At 32.6% G+C, this 20,045-nt stretch overlaps 1 protein-coding gene across 1 annotated transcript in view; it reads left to right on the forward strand.

The window, feature by feature from the left end:
- Positions 1-20,045, forward strand: part of LOC106681946 (zinc finger CCCH domain-containing protein 18-like) — a 118,021-nt gene that overhangs the window by 83,804 nt on the left and 14,172 nt on the right. Inside the window, exons 3-4 of the mRNA XM_067051819.1 lie at positions 9,899-9,979; positions 11,587-11,817. Coding sequence (XP_066907920.1) covers positions 9,899-9,979; positions 11,587-11,817 — 312 coding nt within the window. The remainder of the gene's footprint in view (positions 1-9,898; positions 9,980-11,586; positions 11,818-20,045) is intronic.

A 20,045-nucleotide genomic window follows, 5' to 3' on the forward strand; every position in this document is an offset into this window, starting at 1 on the left:
TACTATACAAATCATCAAACTCTATTTCATTTAAAATCTATGTTGTTTTTTTTCCTTTTAGTTTATTTTTTACCTAAATGTAAAACATAGTTATATAGAAGTGTATATAAAGATATAATGCTATAAAAATCATCAAACTGTATTTCATTTTAAATCTTTGGTTTCTTTGTTTCCATTCAGTTTATTTTTTACCTAAATGTAAAACATAGTTATAAGTGATAAGTAGCAATGGTAAATGGATTAAATAAGGTATAGCCTGAAGCAATTTAGTAATTATTTTTCGTACTATTATTTTTGTTATTAATCGTTAATACATTAAAAAAAATCATAATACATGATAAAAATTTAATACATGAATAAATCTCCACCTTATCACCCAGACTTGACTATGTTAATGGATTGAATAAAGTACAGCCTGAAGCATTTTTGTATGTAGTGATTATTGTACATACTATCATATTTGTAATAAATCAATAATACATAAAAAAATCCTTTCAGTCTGAATTTTGTTTTTGGATAAATCCTCTTGTAGTTAAATCTCCACCTTATCACCTAGATTTGACTATGTTAGTTATCTGTTGGATAAAACGCATTCTACCCTAGCTGAAGTACAAAACGTCTGTTTTAACGACTTTCGACAGTCCTGTACTGCGCATGACCTGTACAGTTTATCATCATTCAGACAGTCAGAAGTGGTTGTTGGAACAGAACTAAAAGGCATCAAAAGAACCCCCCCCCCAAAAAAAATGATGGTAATATTTGTAATCTCAAATGAAATGACCATATATTTGTGCTCTCAGACAAATAACATTATTAGTCAGGGCAAAAATAAAATCTAAACAATATTACTTTTAATCAAATCTCATATCAACACCCAATTGATTTCTCAAACCAAATTGGTAATTGGGACTTTATCATAATAATTCAAGGAAAACCTCATGTTTTTCAAAATGAAGAATAATGAGCTTACACCACCTGCTATTACCTTCTCATATCTATCTATCTATCAATCTATCTAACATTACTAATAAGCACTCAAACAGAAGATGCCTTGGTAAAGCAGCCCATATCAATTACTAAGCCAACTTTGTACTAGTTTTAAATCATGTTTATGAGTAAAATGACTCTCCAACAGTATGAATATTTAAATTTTAATAATTTAATAATTTTTCAATAATATTTATTTTGTAGTTGTATGTATGCACAAGAGCTTTTATTTAGTTTTATTGAAGAATCTATAGAAGACTTATGTAATGTTGAAAATGCCCTATATGGTTGGGCTTAGGAATCAGATATCAGAAAAAATGGAAACAGAATTCATGTTCAACAAAACATTTTTTTTTTTTTTTGTGAACTGACCATTGACTGATTCCCCTCAAAATTTAATCATTATAATTAATAACGAAAGCTTATTAGTTAACTATTTATTAATTAAAGAAAATGGTCCGGATTGCTGTCAAAAACGGGGTTCTCAAAACAATGCTGAAACTATTTATTGCACACCAACGTTTCACCTCACATTTCAGTGCTTCATCAGAATAAAACGTGACAGGTAGAAATACATTACTGTCTCTCTATAATGTCTTCATTACATATCATAAGAGTATATCTATTGGAAAGTCAAGAAAACGATAGATTTATTTCTTAATATTGGTAATATGTTAACTTAACAAAATCGTCAATGTGATGCATATAATCAGAAATATAACACTTTTATTCACTAATATTTCAATATATTCAAGTAAATGAAGTATCGTTTAAATATTCGTGCGAAAAATTTTTAAAAATGATTTTCAGAGGGCCATATTTCCTTGAAAATGGCTAAATCATAAATAAAGACAATAGAATCCGAAAGAGCCAATAATTGGTGATGTCTTTATTAAAGTTAAGCGATCCCACGACCATAATCCTCGCCAACCCACCGAAGTTGCCGATTGTAATTGAGTTATTAAAGAGAGGCTGGAATTAAGACTTAGAGTAAAGTGTGGATGCCGTTGAGCGGGGAGTGGGAGGAGGGAGGGGAAGGCTGGCGGGGGTGGTTATTAACCAGTTCCTCTATCTTTTTCAGTAATTATCAGTTTTCAGTTGATTATACTCTGCCGCGGCAACTCCTCTGTCACCCCCTCCCTTTGTTTCCAAACTTCTTATCGCTTACAGCCTTTATTTTTTTTTCTTTTGCTTTTCCCTCTCCTTTGGCTTCTTGTCTCCTTTTAATAAAACTTAAACCCATGGGACCGGGAAATAGGATCTGCTAATTCCTTGGAAAATTGTGTGTACAAAAGGCCTCTGACATTCTCATTATAGGCTTCAGGGTTGGAAAATTTCGCCTCTTTGAAATAGCGGACTGATTGCCACCGATAGAGCAACCTCATCATCTGCGCTTGTTTTCAAAGTGAGGTCAGATATTTTGTTTTATACTTTAATTAAGTTTTAAAATACCTCCGAAAATCTCTAGAGCTATCGAGAGTCTTATAGAGTTCGAAAAAATTGTTAAAACGTTTCAAAAAGATTGAACAAAAATAGGTTTAATGTCGGTTTCTGAAGTGCTGCAACATTTCCAGAGTTATCCACGGATTAAATTTCCTACAGTTCACACTTTTTAGATGACCACATTTCTTTGTTCTACTGGTGGAAAATGCCATGGCCCACTAAAATTTTCAAAACTATGGAATTTATCTTTATGCTTATGATTTCCTGAGATTGCCAGTTCTACATCCTAGTCAAAGTAGATTTTATTAAATTAAAACTTTAATTAAGCCTTTACTTAATAAGTCTTGTCTCTCAAGCAATTTTTTTTATTTAACTTGTTGAGAAAATGAAATGCGCTCCAGCAAAATATTTTCATCTAGTCGATTTCTCGAACTTTTCTATCATCAATAATAGTTTCCAATGCCTCTAGTAATCTTTATATTATTATTTCAATTTCAATAAATCTCCTTATGGCATTTCATTGCCAAATTTTCATTCCTTGATTAGTGCTAATATCTTCTATGTTCCTTGAAGAAACCTCGATAAATGTTCAGATGACAACGGCCACGAAATATTACACATGATCAAAGAATGTAAAATTGGCAAGGAAATCTTTTCACTACAAAATACCATAAGGAGAATGATTGAAATTGAAAAATATATATAATGATTTCGTTGGGCATTGGAAAGTTTTTTGATAGTAGAGAATCAAATTGACAAGATGTAATCACTCATTTTCTTGAAAATTTCAATTTAAAAAAATAGTAGTTTAAGTTGAGGTTTGAATCAAATAACATCCTGATCATTATCAAGAAAAAAAACAATTATTTGTTTGAAATTTTGGATAAAGACGCACTCTTGAGCGCCATTTTCCATAGATAGTTTGATTATTTTTTAGCTACAGTGCTAACCTGGATATTACCGAAATATTAGTATGACTTGAATATAGGTAAAACTTTAATGATGTAATCAGGTCAAAAAGAAAACTTCAGAAAAAAAAGATTAAAGAAAACTGATATTGACATAATTATTTTATAATAAAAGATGGTCTTCATTTTATTATAAAATAATAAATATGATGTGACTGGACCATCCTTCTTTTACAAATTATACATGGTCAATCTTCCAATGATTATTTTATATTTAAATTTTAATTTGTAAAACAAAAAATACTATACTACTAAAAGTTATATAAGTATATACTAATACTATAATACTAAAAGTTACTTTGGGTATAAAATTGGGAAACAATTACAAAATCTCAACAAATACTTCAAACGATTCCACACACACCATGGCACAATTTATATTATATACACAATGATTTACAAATACCTTTCGTAAAGCATTGCTCATTAACGTCAAGTGGAACATTTTTCGCTCTACTTTCCTGCACGATATGATCTAATCCATTTATTGAACCCAAAACTTATTCCAGAATATCTGAGGGGTCTATGGGCCAGTAGCTAACTTAGACCCTCTACGTATTTACGTTTTAATTTTTTTTTTAAATACATTTTATACTATACGAAATTCAACCATGTGGTTTTTCGAAGGCAGGACACAAAAACAAAAAAAAATAGATTTAAATATTTTTACATGGAAGTTAAATGTTTTGGCTTAGAATTATATATAATATTTGTACTTTGTATAGGTATTTGGTCATAAAAAAATAACATAGAGACACTTATTTAGAATATTACAAATTTCAAAAATTTTAAAGAAAATGAAATCAGTAGCTTTAAAATTATTATCAGAATTAATAATTCCAATCCACTTTGTGTGATAATAGTGAAACCTTGAAGAAGAAAATGAAATAATTTATAGTTTAATTTGTTAATTAAATTGTTGTATTTTCCTGAATGTTCTTATCTTGGACTGAAAATTATATAAAATTCCGCAGTCTTATAACCTCCATCCGAACACAATAGTTGATTTTTATACGAAAAATTAATTATAAGGGTGTTTTTTTAAGCCCGATAGAACTTGAAATTGTAAAAAATAACACAAAAAATTAAATTGTAATCAAAAATTTTTTTTTTATTCGAAAGATCAATACGTGACATTAACATTTAAAAATGATTTCGGGCATATGGGCAACGCGGCTGTTCTTGACGAAGCGCATTCTGGACGTCCAATTTTGGGCCACTTTTTCGAGCACTGCTGGCCGTATGTCACGAATAACACGAACAATGCTGGCCTCCAAGGCGTCAATTGTTGCTGGTTTATCAGCATAAACCAGTGACTTCACGTAGCCCCACAGGAAATAATCGAGAGGTGTCAAATCGCACGACCATATGCGGCAATTTTGCTTATTAACAAACCCGTTAAGCCAAAAATGCGCCTCATCGCTGAACACAATTTTACAGAATGCGCTTCGTCAAGAACAGCCGCGGTGCCCATATGTCCGAAATCATTTTCAAATGTTAATGTCACGTATTGATCTTTCGAATAAAAAAAAAATTTTGATTACAATTTAATTTTTTGTGTTATTTTTTACAATTTCAAGTTCTATCGGGCTTAAAAAAAGACCCATTTACAAAGTTAAATACACTAATTTAAATTAGCAAAAAAAATTAATATAAGCCTTTTAGATACTTGTATTTAAAAAAAAAAAACTTGAAAAAAATTAGTACATGAATCACTAGTCAATTATTACTAAAAAAAAAGAGAAAATGTTCCTTATATCAACATGTTGCAGAAAGTTAATATATGGGGGATCAAATCATAAGAAAATTCATAAGATATGAACATTATGCAAAAGTTCATTTTCTTTTCTTTAATAAATTAATTTTCAAAATTACCTTTTAAGACTGGATAATTTGTAAACGATAGATTTTCATCATACCTAGTGTGGCTTGGAAATTAAAATGATTTAAGTGACCATAAAAAAACTCCCATTAATGATTCATTGCACCCTAGACCAGAGCCTTAAAGTTATATTGACCCTAACCCGAGCTATGACTACCCGGTGATAGCCTATAAACCGTCTATCTGGCAGTATCTCATTCCGAACAGGTGGAGTTCTGGAGTACTGGAGAGCTCCTCACCGTCTGGAGGAGGGGGATGGAATAAAGGAAGGGCTCCGGCCGGAGCAATCTCGGGACTCAATTGGAGGAGACCATAAAAACGTAATATCCATTCACGGCTGGCAGATCTTGGAGGATGATTTTTCGAGTGCTATTGGAGGAAGGAGAACCCCATCTCCGTTCCGTCTGTCTGCCTTTGGGGGGCTTATTAAAATTTCATTTTCAATCTGTGCTACCAGTGGCCTCTTGTAATTGTTATTAGTCCGTAACTACGGCTTGTGTCTCTACAGCATTCGAAGCCCGACCAGCTAATATACTCCTCTTTCATCATTGACAAACAGCCATTAATATATACATTTTTTTTTTTACTTTCAGATGGTTCTTATGCGGAATTTAAAACTCAATGATACAATTTTAAATAAAACGTGCAATTTATTACATAACGCGGTAATATTTCTCGTATACTTAATAAAGATTGGCATGCATTTTCACATATGCACATTAGAAAAAAATATGTAGATTGAGTTTATTTTTTTATCATAATAGTATGGTGAAATGGAATGAAAAATAGTTTATTATTCTAGGACTCACTGGCTTCACAATAATTTTAAAGCTAAGCAATATATACGCCAAAAACAGCGTAATCGCACTTACCATTGACTTATCCAATAATTACATAGTAAGTAATTTGTGGTATAGAAAAAGAAAAGTGGTCACAATATTCACAAATAATAAATGGTTATGTACAATATGTATATTATCAGTAGTGTTATATTTATACAGTTTGAAGAGGGAAAATATGGTTGAGCAGAAGGATACCTAATGAGAAAACTGTTTGTGCATGACGAATGGTAGATGGAATAGAGTTCCAGTGGCAGTCATTTTGGGTAAAAAAAGGATTTTCCAAACGCAGCAGTTTGGTGAAGTGAAGATTTGGTATCAGATAGATGGGACCTGGTAGTACTTGACTGGGGCGAGCATTTAAAATACAGGCTTTCCAGTTTGTATGAGAGTAATTGAATTGTAATTACAATGAATAGGAAAGACGGTAGAAAATACTGACATCGGTGGAAAGGGTAAAATCACTTAAACTGGGTTCTTTGCGTATCTCTAATGATCCTGAAAACCAATCGTTCTGAGAAATTCATAATATGATTCCTAAACATTTCATCTATTTTTATTAATATCCAAGATCGTCCTGAACTCTGTTCTTTAAAAATATTCAAATCATACTGTCGAGCTCCGATGATCATCCTGGGGTGATCCGTGGCATTGGTGTAAAATTAAAAAAAAAATCGGCTAATTCGTCTCAAAGGAAAGTGACGGAAGGGGGACGGATGTTATTTTTTTATCAACTTTTTGTAGGTACTTTAATTTTTTTGTAATATTAAATTACATTGGTTTATTGGCAATAATGGAGCAATATGTTGAACAGTAAGGTATAGTAACAGAACTCATATCATTATTTAAGTTTCCATTATATGAATTTTGATTAAAAGAAATAGTAAATAAATAACAAGAACCAACAAACTCAACGTTTCAATGCCAACCGAAGTGGACTTGCTCCGAAGATAAAATTTCTAATAACAAATGCTATTAACAATTACATGCTTACTATTTACACTCTTGAAGTGTAAATATTGTATATAGGTGCGAATGGGTATTTATCTTATTGTTACTTATATTTAATTTTCTTTGTCTGGAACATAAATAATTTATTTATTTTTTTTTATAATTAGATCAGTTTTATTTTTTATATTTTGACATAGATTTATATTATTCTTATACAAATCATAATGTTATTAATTGTTTTAAATATTTCTTTATTATTATTATTTTTAATTAATTTTTTCTTTCAATTCAGTTTTTTTTTCTACCATTCTTCTATATATGTACATATTGTATGAATGAATTTGTATCAGTAATACCTAATGTCCTTAATTTTTGAAAGATTGAGACTATTCTCTTCAATAAATTATAAAAAATAATGTTTACACTAATAAAGGATGAAATGTTATTAATATTGTTATTTCTAACAAAGATATCAATCACATTTAATTCGTTTACACCGATTCGTTGAAAATGCTAATAATATTTTGCTATTGGCCACAGTAAACTGGAGACATCGAAATGTTTTTTTTAAATTTTGGTTAGAATGAGCAATATTAATTATTTATGATTTTAACACTTTCTTGAGACTGGTTAATATTGTTTGAATAAATAAAATTTTATCCATTTAAGTCTCAAAATATTCACTTTATAAATCCAACGTTTCGGCCAATTCGGCCATCCTCAGGGAGAATCTTAATACAATTTTAGAACTAAATCATTTAACAATCTAATCTAAATTAAATAAAAACACTTCATGCAGTCTATTCTGCCCAGGTCAATCCAATATAATAGCCTGCATGAAGTGTTTTTATTTAAATGATTTGGTTCTAAAATTGTCCCTGAGGATGGCCGACTGAGATGTTTTGAGTCTAAAATGGATAAATTTTATTTATTTAAAAAATATTAATTATATTTCACTAATTATCATTGAGAACAGTAAGCTTCAAAATGTTATTAACACTTAGTATTCCTAGAATTATTTCAATGTAAAAACACCTCGACACCAACATAGCAATAGACTCCATAAATCTGCCCAATAGAAAATAAATGCTTTTTAACAATCATACGTAACAAGGGTTATCGGAACGCTCTCTCCATTAACGAATCTTCTGAAACAATATACCCAAATGAAATATAATTAAATTATCCGCAAAACAAAACAAAAACCATGTGAATCGGAATTGTATCAGTAATGATAAAGGAACTGGACAATACAACAATGGCTACAAGAGTGTGGAATAAATTTGATAATTCGATACATCTCACATATGAATCGCTGGACAACTGCATGGACCTGCTTTTGCGTCGGAAACCATTATAATTATCAGAAAGGAAAATAAAATATATTATGTATCCGGAAAAATTACCTGATGTATAATTAAAACATACATTTGATTTCGTTCGGTAAAATTACTAGGAATAGAGTAAGTATATTATCGCGTTAAAATGACGACTATGTGTAACCAGATAGTAACGGTCTAGTTAAGTATAAAATTACTATTTTACGAAAAATGTTATGGAGCAAGAAGTTAAATGAATAAACAAATTAATTTTAGAAATGTATTAAAAAAAAATTTGTTCCGCTACAATCCATGAAGTCTTAAAGGTGTAGTACTTTGTAAGGAAATACCGTTACTATACCAACGGTTGTGCAAGGATCACGCTCGACTGTTAGATTTTTACCAAATTCAGGGTACCCAATTTATGAGGCTGGATGGGCTCAAAGAGGGCTCCAGAACCCACATGGTTGATTCACGGCCACAGTGTAACAGAAAACAATTTTCTACCCAGCCAGACTCGAACCTGGGCCCTTGGAGTTAGTAGCTTCATGCCTTACCACAGTGCCACCGCGCTCTCCTTAGAAATGTACTGTTAACTTTTAATAAATTGGTTGTAAAATTAAATTGCTGAAAGACTATTGCAACATTTACTAGACAAACGGTCTAAATTGCCAATCCATTACAAAAGACTGATCTACATGACTATTATAAAGCCTATCTGGACATACGGAGTTGAGCTTTGGGGCTCCACTAAACCATAAAATTCCTTCAGAATCCAATCCTTACAGTCCAAAATCCTTCGTAAAATCCTTAATGCTCCTTACTTTGTCACAAATCAAGTCATCCATCAGGACCTCAATATTCCATATGTTGCCGATTTGGCCAGAACCAGATACCGTTCCTTCCATAATAAACTTCTCGACCGCCCAAATCCACTTGTTTCTAACCTGGCTTCTCCTGCATTACCTAATAATCCTCCTAGGCGTCTGAAAAGAAGATGGCCTCGAGATCTTCTTCTCTAGAAATGTTATTGGAGTTCTATCAGTGGGTAGATTCTCCACATGTTTTTATCATGTTACTATGTCACCTACAGCAAATTTACTTGTTGTATATATGTGTATACAGTTGTAAATATCAATAAATAAATTATTAAAAAAAAAAATAAATTGCTGAAATGAATTGAATTGCACCTAATGCATTTTCTCTGCTTATGAATTTCGCTGAATCATATTTTATTTGACTCATGAAATTATGAAAAAAATCCTAGGAAGACTTGTCACCACCAGCTTTGTCCATTAACAACCATTCATTTTACTTCCTCGATCCCCCTCCTGATCTTTTGATTCTCGTCCTCTTGCCAAAGTCTCGAAGGAGAAAAATGAAGGCTCGCAATGATTCATCGTATTGTGACTATAAGAGAGAGTAATCTAAAATAAATGTACAGTAGATTAGAAAAGGAGTGGATGTGGTGACGTTGTGTAAGGTGAGTGATGTTGATGGATGTTGCAGGGGATGCTGAAGAGGGGAGCCCGCTGCCCAGCTACCGCCAGCCAGTCAGCCCCACCAGGCAGGCGTCGCCATATCCTTTAGGTGAGAGTATAGTCATCAACCATTAAATATACTAAAGACTATTCCTCATATAATATACTTGGTACCATCCCTAGCGTGTAAATATATTAGATACCATTCATAAGATATAACATCTATCTTTGAATACACGAGGTACCATTTTTAGTATATAAATCTACTATTAAATATACTAGTTTCCATTCCTAATATGTAACTCTACAATCAAATATATCAGGTTCCATTCTTAGTAGTAAATGTAGAGTGTTAAACGTAAGATTGGAACTAATGGTGAAGAAACTATTCTGAACATAATACAAGAACGTGAAGGAATTGTGGATACCTTAGAGGAATTTTAATAGCATCGAAATATTCTTATAAAAACAAATACTAAACTCATAAAATGTTTGTTTATTCAGTATAATTTCTAAGGTTATATAATCATTTCAATAAAAGTAGCAGTTAATTGTATATCCTTATATATGGAGAGGCATTCATTTGCACCCGTTTCTCAGTCGAAAATCGGGTGATTGGGCCCAGAAAGTGGGGTAACTGCGCTGGAAGTAAATGGAAAGAAGTTATGTTTTTTACTGTTCTTTTATTTTTACAAAGTTGCAAGAACTTTAATGATAGACATAATATTGAGATATACCAAAACTGTCTCAACATAGATATAGTACGTTGTTTTTTTTTCCTTTTTTGTAAATAAGTTAATTATGTGTTAATAACTATTAATCAAACCATTCATTAAAAAATAAAAATGCGTTAGAAGTAACTAGGAGCAGAAACTGGATAGGATAGTGGAAATATAACGTCTAACTAATATTTTTATAAATATAGCAATTATAAATAAAACTATTCATTATATTATTTAAAAATCTTGAGACAAGGTAATTATTTATTAAATAAATCAAAAATTAGTATCCAATTCTGTCTTAACACTTTATTTTTCACTAGTCGAACGTTTCGGCCATTCTACCCATCTTCAAGGACATCTTCAATACAATCTCTTCCTCACAATAATTTAAAGTTTCTTTTGCAGGCTATTCTGCCCAGGTCATTTTCTTTATTATAAGTTAAAAGCCTATTTATTTAAAATTTAAAATCATTAACATTTAATTTTCCTCTATAAGATTATCAACAATTAAATACACTACCATATACTTATGGTATGGTATAAAAAACTTATATGGTGGTGTATTTAATTGTTGATAATCTTATAGAGGAAAATTAAATGTTAATGATTTTAAATTTTAAATAAATAGGCTTTTAACTTATAATAAAGAAAATGACCTGGGCAGAATAGCCTGCAAAAGAAACTTTAAATTATTGTGAGGAAGAGATTGTATTGAAGATGTCCTTGAAGATGGCTAGAATGGCCGAAACATTGGACTAGTGAAAAATAAAGTGTTGAGACAGAATTGGTTACTAATTTTTGATTTATTTAATAAAAAAACTATTCATATTTTTGAGCTCTTTTTATCAGAAAGATATCTGAATTATAAGTTTTAGGGATTACGTTCACATTCTTGTATTTTGAATCAAACCTCTTTCACTCTAAGATTTTTACAAAATATTTGCTCCTCTTTGAAGATTTCGCAATATTATTTATTTACTTGTTTTTTTTCCAGAATCCACTAATCTCACTGCAAGTGGCGGGTCAACTCCTAATCCAAGCCTCAGCCCGAGGTTTGGTCGGACCGGTAAGAAGATCAGCAGTAGTAAGTGCAATACTCTGGGTGGCAGATCTAGGGCATCCCAGGGCTCTAAAAGAGGGGTCACTTCTTCTTCTTCCATGTCCTCAGCCTCATCAGACAACCTCCACAAGGATGTCAGCTACAGGCACGAGCTCAATCTGAATGGTAAGTTTGATGAGCTTTATATGATTTTACATCATTAACGGCAACTGACCAATCTTATTACGATTACAGCTTTGGAATACTATAAAAACATTTTTTTATTTTACTTGTTTCATACCCGGAATTTCTCTTACATATATGCAAATAGTACTGTTGGATTAACTACTTAATTATTGATGTAATGGTTTATTTATTTATTTCTGTTTGTTTGATTGTTTTGAGATGGCGTTCAACTGTCTGATCATCTACGTCTGTTGAATCTTGGTTTAATGTATTGAACGTGAGGTTTAAGATATTATCCGACCAAACTATAATTTTTGAATAGTGTTTGTAGCTATAGTGGTGAGGGTATAAAATAATAGATATAAATAGATATTCTAATTCTGAACATAAAGTAAGGTAAGTAGATGATTACAATCATTAAAGGCTGATTATTAAGTTAAACTTATGGATGAATTTTATCTATTTATGATAGATATCTAGATATGATATTTATCTATCAATTACGGATTCGTCGTTTCTCAGCGCCATTGTAACACTTTTTGTTATCCCTAACTGGTTCAGTGTTGTAATAATTGCATTCTTCAAAGATGTGTTTGACGGTCAGATTACCATTACATTTCGTATATTTTGAAGGGACCTCTCCTGTTATGAGGTGGACGTATGTCATTCGGGTGTGTCCTATTCTAAGCCAGGTGATCTCTAGTTCGAGGCATCTACTTCGGGTTATTGTAATCAAGAATTTCACATCTCTCTTTATAGATTTTAATTTACTGAGCGGGCTTTCATTAAAGGTCGAGCAGTTCCTGTGCAGTCAAAATAGCTGTGAGGACTAGTGCTTCTCTAGCAGCTTTGTCGGCCATCTCATTTCCTGCAATACCAGCATATCCGGGGGCCCAGACGAAGTAGACTGATTTACCGATTTGTTTTAACACTATTAAGTATTCATGAATTCGTTGAACGAGAGGATGAACCGAATACATTATATCTAGTTCTTGAAGTGCGCTAATGGAGTTGGATATTATTGCTATATTGTCATCTGGTATATTTGACACGCAAAAGTAAAGGGCGGATACTAAGGTATTCACTTCTGCAGTATAAATATTAGAGAGATGGTGCAGTTTTCTTTATTTATTATTTATGTCTTAAATGTCCCAACTTCATTAAGAAGAATCCTTAAGTCTTTTTAAATATTGAACACAGCTGATGTCGACAGAAAATATGGAATACCGATAATTGAAATAATTTTATTTTTGCAGGGAGTAGTTCAAAGCAGAGTTGAGCAAAAAGTAATTAAAATTAATGTAATTTGGAATTGCGGAATTACAATAACAAGCTGAGCAAAAACATTTCCAATAACAATTACATTCTAATGTACTATTTTTCTCCTAAAATTCCAAGTGGTTATAACATAGTTACAAGTTATATTAACCCTCAACTTTGAAGGGTTGAAAGTATGTTATATATATTTTTTGTAAGAAAATGCCTCACTTAGTTTTCTGTATTTAGTTTTGTCATAAATAATTATTATAATGTCTGACATTGATTCATATATTACTCGTGATATTGTTATTAATGACACCACGAAAATGTCTCTACAATACTGTTAATCCCTTTATACACACTAATTTTACTGTGAGATGAGCACTAAGTGAGAATCTAATGACTTTGAGCTGTCCAGTGGGATTTGATTGCCCCCTTTAGGACCGTGCAATTCCACCTCTTTACTAGAGCTAATTGCATAGCTGCAAATTTCTCTAATGACATTCTCTGCCAATCTGTTTAATTACCCGACACTATTGATGTGCCAATTATTCTATATTGATTTGAAAATGCTATTATTAATCTAAAAGCTTTTGATAAAGTGGGTGGTAAAATGATTCCTGGCGAAAGGTGATTGAATTGTTCACTGTTAGATAGCCTTAGAATATTAATAGCTATCTATCTACGCTATTATGAGATTTATTTTTTTAATACTAGATAATAATCAATTTGTTAACTACTCGAATGCAAGTTATATAGCATATATATTGTAAGTTATATAGCTATATATCAAATTCCCTTTGAAGATATATAGCAAATCCAAGTAACTTTTGAACTTCTCTTTGTTAAATGTTTCATTTTCCTGTTCAAGTACTCTTATTTATTCGAAAGTAAATCTTAAATTTTTACCACTCAAATGTAACCGTTCAATTTTTGGATATTGACCAGTACCACTACAACCCACACCGCTTGGATTTATTACGTAGTAAGAAAATAATGTTCGTAGACCAAGGGTGCCCAAACATAGGCATGCGTGTCATGATGGGATTTCGGGATCTAATATTCTTGATTTTATTCTTTTATAAAATTTAGTTTTCTTTCTTTCAGGAGATGGAAAATCAGACTTGGTATGTTTAATATAGACAGCTCCATTACTGTCTCAACAATATGATATTTAAATGTAGCGAAAGGGTCCTATTGGGGAAGGAACGAATGGAAGTTTTTGTCATCTGGACATTTTCCTGAAATCTGAGATTTCGGTCTGCGATAGTTTCCTAGCTTTGGTTTAGTAATCAACTTTTAACGTAGGTTGTGTAATCAACTTTTCTCCTACATAAGTCCAATAAAAAATATTAAGTATCGTTGTTTACATTGTCTCACTAAAAAAAAAATATTAATCTATTAAATGTAATTTTTATTGAGAAATTTTCGGATTTGTCTATTAAACAAGCAGTGAACCCCAATTTCCTTTATTTGCATTTTCCTAATTTTTATGCAAACCTGAATGTTTTCGAGTTTCATTTCAGCATATTTTGCACTACCATTCAAATTATTTCTACTTACCATATTATTTTTACATTCTACTTCTATTTGTGAATTTATTATTTTAAGGTGAATATTAATTTACTAATATATTGTTTTCACATTTCTTTGCCGGAGATTTCCACTTCTGCCTCTAAGACAGGGTCTACAACGCCCCACATTGAATGATAAAAATATTATAAATTGTTGTACAGATAATAAATTCTTCACGGAGCTTTGACAATATTAAATAAATAAATAAAAAAAAACAAATTTCTAATTTTTGAGCATTTTTTTTTTATTCCATTAAAATAAGAATCAAATTACGAATAAGTAAACGGGATTGAAAGACTATAAAATAAACCCGAATGTTAAAATTAAATTCAAGATGGTGTCTGTTTGATAATACAGCTGTGTGTTTATGTTAAGAGGGGTTGATATCTTTATGATTAACCTCCGAGAATAATCTTCGCCCACAAAGTTCTTTGTAAACTTGTCAAGCTATACGACTACTGTTGATATTCTCACTGGAAATTAAAATTTTGGGATTAACACATCAGAATTAATAAGCTGAACCAAGATATACAATAAGGAACCAAACATCATTTTAATTTTATTAATAACCTTCTGTGCTGGGTTGCTGTAACTTGATCTTTTGTTGTAAAATGAAAATTTGATTAAGTTATCGTAATTACACAGAGATATCGATTGGTTCCATATTCCTGAGGCCATATTTAGCCGAGGTGACGCGAAGTTTGTGCTTCGCGTTACCAACCTTGTTTCAGCAGCGGTTCTAATACGGCTTGGTGGATTGTATTTTATTCGGTGCTGGTCAACGTGACACCTCCCGCCTCTGGTCAAAATATTTTGGTTACATCTAGATAACACCCCTTTTCTCCCCTCCGCTCCCCCCGTTATGTCAGAAATGACCATGAAGGGGGTAAAAAAAAAATCTAATTCAATTTCATATATTACCGATCTAAAACATGTAGTAATTAAGACTCAAAAACTCTAAACGTTCATAAAAAAAACTAATAATAACTGTAACTGCATTATCATAAGGACTTGTTATGCTAGTCCTGGGCGCGGCCATTCTGACATCCCAAGGAATTTCTTGAAATAGCTGTTAGTTGTTAATCCATGTGGAATAAAAGTCCATCAAGCAAATTAAAAACTATCTAAAAAATAACTAAACTATGAACCACACGAAACCGACGGACTGGCAATAGCTAGGACATACAAATATAACTCATTCATATCCGATCAATAAGCAACCACCAAAATGTCAATATTATAATAGTAATCTTACAGCCAGCCACATCTTCCTCGAAAGTTATTTCTATATCACGGATTTAAGTAGATTAGCTGTGGAACAAGCTCCATCAGTGGCCCATGAATGATGAAAAAAACATAAAATTAAGGAATTAACTGTTAAACAAGATTAAATATTAACATAAAAAAAAAATAGCGATTTCAAATTCAAAGAGTTCAGAATCTTGGGATTGAAATAAAAAAAAGATAATAAAATTTTATAACTAACAAAATAATAAATAAAAAGAGAAATAAATTGAAATATCAAAGGTTTAAAACCATTTAGGAAAATAAAATAGGAAGTATGAGCGTTTATGAACTTGGGGTTTTACGCCCTAAAGGCCTAACAAACAACAACAACCAAGGTTATCATAATATCCGACTTTCTTATAAATATCACTTATTTTTATTTTCATATCGAGTAAGGATACATTCTAAGAGTATTTTAATAGATTTATGAAGTCACAAGGAGTAACTTTAACAAGAGATAAAATATTTATTCAAATATTGAAGCCGAATCAGGCCAAGGATTGGCACAATGACCGACATAGCTGACAACACAAAGAGGAGGCGAAATATAGCGGTCAGGGGCCATAACCCTGTGAAATATATGCCGGGGACTATTTGTAGCTAGCCTATTTGTTTAGGACTATTTGAGTTGGTTAGATAAGGGTCGGATCTCATTACCTGAAATGGCGAGCCCGGTTAAATTGGTCGTTACCGGTGTTTGCTCAATGTTTTCCCAGCCTGCTTCAACTCTTGCTAAAATAACATCGCCTATTTTCTCAGTCAGTTGGGGCCGGCTTTACTTATGTGCTAATGTTAACTCCTTTTTAACCTTTTTTTCTAAACCCCTTCTCCTCTTAGGTAGAGTAATATGGTATTTAGGCAACTGTTTGAAGTTACGAAAAACCACATTGCCACAGAATAATTGTTTTTCTTTGAAAAGGATGCTTTTCTTTATATGAAAAGTTAATGTTGTTTTACCGATTCCTTGAAATTCCTTTTTAGTGTGATCAGAAAATGAAAAACTATCTGCGTATAAAAACTAGCAAGTATGTACTTAATTGTTATCTCCAAAAAGTATACACAAGTTATAAAGGATTTAATTTGCATTTTATAGTCATTTCGTTGTTATTTCCAACATAAATGTTTAATTTACGGTCCTCACTCTTTTTTTTAAAATTGATTAAATCTTTGAATTTTAAATTTGATTAAATTGATTGAATCTTCTAAGGTATTCACTCGTGACAATGCACGCACTCTCTGTATATCACCATCAATCCCAGACCAAAAACACACAAAATACCATTTTCTCAATATATAAAGACCTGACTGCAACACTGAGGGAAACAAAGGGAAACAAGTCCACAGGAAAGGACAACATATCGTATGTCCTACTCAAACAGCTCCCCAGAAAAGCCCAAATGTTTCTCCTTAACATCTATAACTCCTGCAGTCGCCTCGGATTTTTCTCAACGGGGTGGAAACATGCTATCGTTGTTCCACTCCTCAAGCCCAGAAAACGAGGAGCGGATCCGGTAGACTACCGGTCCATCAGCCTCCTCAATCATATATCATATCATATCATATCATACACATCCGCAAACACAGCGACACACACGACGTCATCCCCTCGTAACAAAACGGATTCTCGCGTGGTGTAAGCTGCTACCACAATGTGGCCGAGCTGCAAAGCGATGCAGCAAACAACCTAAATAGGGACTGTAGACAGACATTTGACTCTGTATCTCACTCCACACAAATCCAAAAACTCAGGCTTCACCAATTCTCGGACCAACTGGTCGACATTATTTGTTCCTACATCAGTGACCGGACTTTCTCAGTCCGGGTCAAAACTGAAATCTCCACTCCCAAGCCAGTCACTTGTAGCGTCCCCCAGGGTTCGGTCCTTGCACCAGTCCTATTCAATATATATATATACTGCTCACATAGTCGGGACTAAATTTGACGATGCTGAAATATCTGCATATGCTGATGACATCGCCATATACTCGCCAAGCATGATTGCAAACAAGGCTATGGACCAGGCCGCCGCAGCGGCCCAACGCATCGCTAACAATATCCGAGATGTAAACATTCACATCAATCCATAAAAAACAGACGCCATTACTTTCTCATAAAAGAAAACTCCCAGCAGTGCACCTAAACTCAACGAACAGACAATACAAACCAAGAAACATCTCACATACCTAGGCATTAAATTTGAAACACATCTATCTTTCACTGCACACATACAGAACAGAATACAAATCGTCAAATCAACATCATACCAACTCCAACACCTCATTTACACACCAGGGCTGTCACTCAGACTCAAACTACCCATTTACAAAGTAATACTACGACCATCACTCCTACACGGTGCACCACTACTACACTATCTCTACCCAACTGCCCTGAAATCACTAAAACAGTACCAAAACAGTACACTACAGAAGATATGTCGAGGGACATCTCTGGAAAGACGTAACATGACACGCATTCATAACAAACTAGTTATACATAAAAGTTAAAAACTGTACAACAACACATCACACGGAGACACATTCAATTCTCCCTGCCTCCTTCAATCTAGTATTCCAGTCTATCGCTCCATCCCCCCTTCCTGCGAGGTGGCAGGGCAGAAAAAGTTTCCAAAAATCCTATTAACATCACCTCATAAATCCATCTTCTGATGCACCCTCTCCCTCTCCCCCACATTTCTTTTCGACTTCTGACTGTTTTTCTTATTATTTCACCGTTTTATATCGTCTTTAATTAATGTTTTTTTATTTTTATCTTATATGTGATACAACACTTTTTAGAATAGATAGCTCATATATAACATTAAATATAACAGGTAACCTTAAAATACCAAAGGTAGTAAAAGGTAAGACCCAACACAAATTACTTTTTTTTTCACAGCAATGAACTTATTAATTCACTCTTTATTTCTGTATTAGAGGGATCGGAAAAAAAAAGTTACTCAATCAATAATTTAAAATAAGGAATTCACATTATGTGTTTCAATTTCAGGTGCTTTTTAAATATTGCTCGATTACATTATCTTAAGTATCCTCTTCCCGTTTTAAGCAAATGTTATAGTGCTAAGTGATATAGGACCGTCGCTCCCTGGGGGTCTTAGTGGGCGGGTACGGCTAGGAAGAATGACCTTTTTTTGTGTTTTATGATCTTTTGTGAGATTGCGACATGTTGTACATCGACCAACAAAAAGGCTATCAGGGAGGGTGGGTGTGGAGGGTTTCATGCCGTTTTTCAAATTCAGGCGATTTTTAAATATTGCTCGATTTAACCATCTTAAAATATCTTCTTCCCGTTTTAAGTTAATATTTCAAAAGTTATATTGGATCGTCCCTCCCTTGAGGGATGGGTTTGGGCGGGAAGGATTGCCTTTTTTTTTTTTTTTGAAGTCAGATAAGTAAGGCTACCACGGAGGGCAGGGGTAATTTTTATTTAATAGTGTACATTTGTTGGGTAAATGGTTAATAATGTGTAATTAAGATACATTACACCTACGGTTATTGTTATAATATCTAAACAGCTTTTATAATGTTTCCTCTATGTTAGATATGTATATAACATATATTTTCTAGATGGCTCGAGTAAATGGAACCCTCTTAAAGAAATCTCCCACTAATACAAAAACTTAAATTTGTCTGATGCTGTAGAGAGTAAATTTATTTACATATTGAAACCATTATTATTGTGGCCAAATTTGAATTTTCGGTTAGCGCTGGAAAGATAATTTACAACTGTACAAAATAATACAACAGGTAAATATGTAGTATGTTTCATATACACTTGAAAATCTTGGGAAGGAACCACCCATTGGTGGTACTTCAAACATTAATTTAAACTAGATTAGGTCCCGTGGCCATCTTCTTTTCAGACGCCTCGGAGGATTATCAGGGATTGTTAAGGATGAATGATTAAGAATTTAGCGTATGTTGCTAGGACTGTATTAGGGTGGGCTGGTATGTCAGCTGCATACACCGTATAAAAAATGGGACCTAAGATACTACCTTGAGGAACTCCGGCGGACTGAGAAAAGAGAGATGAGTAGGCTAGGTTTATGATTTAGTTTAAAGAGTCCATGAATATTTATTTATTGC

Source organism: Halyomorpha halys, unplaced genomic scaffold, assembly GCF_000696795.3.
Source record: "Halyomorpha halys isolate HHAL.00 unplaced genomic scaffold, Hhal_1.1 Scaffold376.1, whole genome shotgun sequence".
Classification (NCBI taxonomy): Eukaryota; Metazoa; Arthropoda; class Insecta; order Hemiptera; family Pentatomidae; genus Halyomorpha; species Halyomorpha halys.